At 58.2% G+C, this 2,724-nt stretch overlaps 1 protein-coding gene across 2 annotated transcripts; it reads left to right on the plus strand.

Moving 5' to 3' along the window:
• Nucleotides 1-1,623, plus strand: LOC114675017 (cancer/testis antigen 1). 2 transcript variants are annotated; one of them, XM_077988995.1, is made up of 3 exons: nucleotides 1-401; nucleotides 974-1,103; nucleotides 1,333-1,623. In XM_077988995.1, exons 1-3 carry the CDS (start codon nucleotides 149-151, stop codon nucleotides 1,469-1,471), a joined length of 522 nt encoding a protein of 173 aa, XP_077845121.1. In that variant the 5' UTR covers nucleotides 1-148; the 3' UTR covers nucleotides 1,472-1,623. The 2 variants fall into 2 exon arrangements, with proteins under 2 accessions (XP_077845121.1, XP_028698182.1); XM_028842349.2 differs by having other exon boundaries at nucleotides 1-398; nucleotides 971-1,103.
• Nucleotides 1,624-2,724: the final 1,101 nt, after the last annotated feature.

Genomic DNA, 2,724 nt, shown 5'->3' on the forward strand with positions numbered 1-2,724 from the left:
AGTAGGACCCCTGTGCGCAGGCGCCCTGAGGATCCCAGGCTGCCAGTCGCACGCACGCCAGGGGGCGGAACTTCCTGCAGCCTCACTGCCTCCGCGTCCTCGTGGGCCCTGACTTTGTCTCTGAGCACACCACAGAGGCCCAGGAGCCATGCGGGCCGCAGGCCAGGGCACAGGGGGTGCGGCGGGCGATGCTGATGGCCCAGGAGGCCCTGGCGTTCCTGGCGGCCCAGGAGAGGCGGGTGCTGCGGGCGACGGAGGTCCCCAGGGTGCAGGGGCAGCAAGGGCCTCGGGGCCGGGAGGAGGCGCCCCACGGGTGCCGCGTGGCAGTGCTGCTTCTGCACAGAATGGAAGCTGCCAGTGCGGGGCCAGGGGGGCGGAAAGACGCCTGGTTCAGTTGTATCCTGTTGGGGGCAACAGGGTCAAGAGGTGGGGGGCAGGGCCAGGAGGTGGGGGAGGGCAGGGCCAGGTGCAGGAGGTAGGGTTTGGGAGATGGGGGTAAGGGGCCGGGTGGGGGGGAGTGGGGGCTGGGAGTTGGAGGTGGGGGGGTGTGGCTCGGAGGAAGGGAGCAGGTGGGGGATGGGAGGTGGAGCGTGTGCACGGTGGGTGCTGGGCGATGGGGTGACGGGCAAAGCGCCAGGAGGTAGGGGGTCTTGGGTATGAGAAAGGATCAGGAGTTGGGGGGAAGCGTGCAAGGTGGGAGCCGGTGGCTGGGGTGTGGGCTGGATGGGGCTGGGGGGGTTCAAGTGATGGGGGGACGGCTGATGCGGCAGGGGTCATGGTGGGGAGGGCCTTGGAAGGGCACACAGGAGTCAGCTTGGGGTACAACAGAGGAAAGTGGGGAATCAAGACAGCTGGGTGGGGTTGCTTCAGGACCTGGGCCAGTGCGTGGGAAGACAGCCTGTGGGGATGAGATGGGCACCGGCCAAGTCCTAGGCATAGTCCAAGGTCCTTAACCGGGTCCCCACCGGGAACATCACGATGCCTTTCTCATCGCCCATGGAAGCGGAGCTGGTCCGCAGGGTCCTGTCCCCGGATGCCACACCGCTCCCCCGACCAGGGGCGGTTCTGAAGGACTTCACCGTGTCCGGCAACCTACTGTTTATGTCGGTTCGGGACCAGGACAGGGAAGGGACTGGGCGGACGATGGTGGTGGGTTGGGGGCTGGGATCCGCCTCCCCGGAGGGGTAGAAAGCTAGAGACCTGGGAACACCCAAGCACAGGGTCTCAGAACAGAGACCTGGTACACCAGGTCCGCCGCCACCCGAGGGAGCCCGGGGAGATGGGTGCAGAGGTGTCGCCTTTAACCTGATGTTCTTCGCCCCTCACATTTAGCCGACTGACTGCTGCAGACCACCGCCAACTCCAGCTCTCCATCAGCTCCTGTCTCCAGCAGCTTTCCCTGTTGATGTGGATCGTGCAGTGCTTTCTGCCTGTGTTTTTGGCTCTGCTTCACTCAGGACAGAGGCGCTAAGCCCAGCCTGGTGCCCCTTCCTAGGTCGTGCCTCCTCCCCTAGGGGATGGTCCTTGCACGAGCGGCCACTTCATTGTGGGGGCCTGATTGTTTGTCGCTGGAGGAGGCCGGCTTACATGTTTGTTTCTGTAGGAAATAAAACTGAGCTACAATTCCGTGTCTGAGTCTCTTCTCGGCGAGCGAAGGCACCTTCAGACTTGCGTGCCCTTGTCCTCGGGTTGCAGGGGAGGCTCTGGGATTCAGAGATTGAAGTAGCACAAGGTAATGGAAGACAATTTGGGAAATGGGGGAAAATGAAAAGCCACTGGGTCCCGCCGTTCAGCTTTAAGTACTGTGGACATTTTAGAATACTTTCCTCAATATGCTTGCATTTATATGTTAAATATATGACAGTAGCATGTATGATGTTTTTCCAGCTCAGCATTAAGTTTGTTCCCAAATTGTCTTCATTGAACATATATGAGCTTTTGTGCTTTCTAAAAATGCTTCAAAAACATGTGCTTGAACAGATGCATAAAACCAGCATTATCATTTCACCATTAAACATGTGATATGGGCCGGGCATGGTGGCGCGCACCTGTATTCCCAGCGTTCGGGGAGGCTCAGGTGGGAGGATGGCTTGAGACCTGCAATTGGAGGCCACTCTGGGCAATGTAGCGAGATTCTGTCTCTATGAGAATCATTTAAAAATTAGGGGTGGAGGGCGTGGTGGCAGGCACCTGTAGTCCCAGTAACTCAGGAGGCTGGCGTGGGAGGGTGGCTTGAGTCCAGGATCTCGAGGCTGCAGTGAGCTATGAATGCACCCCTGAGCTCCAGCCTTGGCGACAGAGCGAGACCCTGTCTCTAAAATAATAATAATAGTAATAATGTGAACAACGTAAAATGTTTGTAAACACGGAATGTTAACAAAACGCAGATTCTCTTACCGCTTGCAGAGTCCAATGAACAAGAGCGATGTCTGCTATTAAGAAACGGACTTTCTGCCATGCTTGGTTTAGGGGAAGACGTACAGGCTCCTGCCTTTAAGGGCACTGCTTCCCTTTGGGGGCAGAAAGCAGGGCCTTTTAATGGGGGACTTGGCATGAATGGCACACAGGGGAGGGAGCAGGCAGCTGCGGGGTCTCTGTGACTTGCTGAGTTGCCTTGTCTACCGGGCGGTCACGCTGGCACCATCTTGGGCAGAGCTAGTTTGGAAAGTGGCTGTTGTTTGTCAAAGCAAAAGAGACATATTCTTGAGCTGTCTTCTGGGATGC

Source organism: Macaca mulatta, chromosome X (genome assembly GCF_049350105.2).
Source record: "Macaca mulatta isolate MMU2019108-1 chromosome X, T2T-MMU8v2.0, whole genome shotgun sequence".
Classification (NCBI taxonomy): domain Eukaryota; kingdom Metazoa; phylum Chordata; class Mammalia; order Primates; family Cercopithecidae; genus Macaca; species Macaca mulatta.

Excerpts from the sequence above, each read along its gene's own strand:
- LOC114675017 (XM_077988995.1), top strand. The coding sequence starts at position 149 with ATGCGGGCCGCAGGCCAGGGCACAGGGGGTGCGGCGGGCGATGCTGAT. Across the intron at positions 402-973 it reads ACGCCTGGTTCAGTTGTATC|TCACGATGCCTTTCTCATCG; the intron begins CTGTTGGGGGCA and ends CCACCGGGAACA. Across the intron at positions 1,104-1,332 it reads TCCGGCAACCTACTGTTTAT|CCGACTGACTGCTGCAGACC; the intron begins GTCGGTTCGGGA and ends CCTCACATTTAG.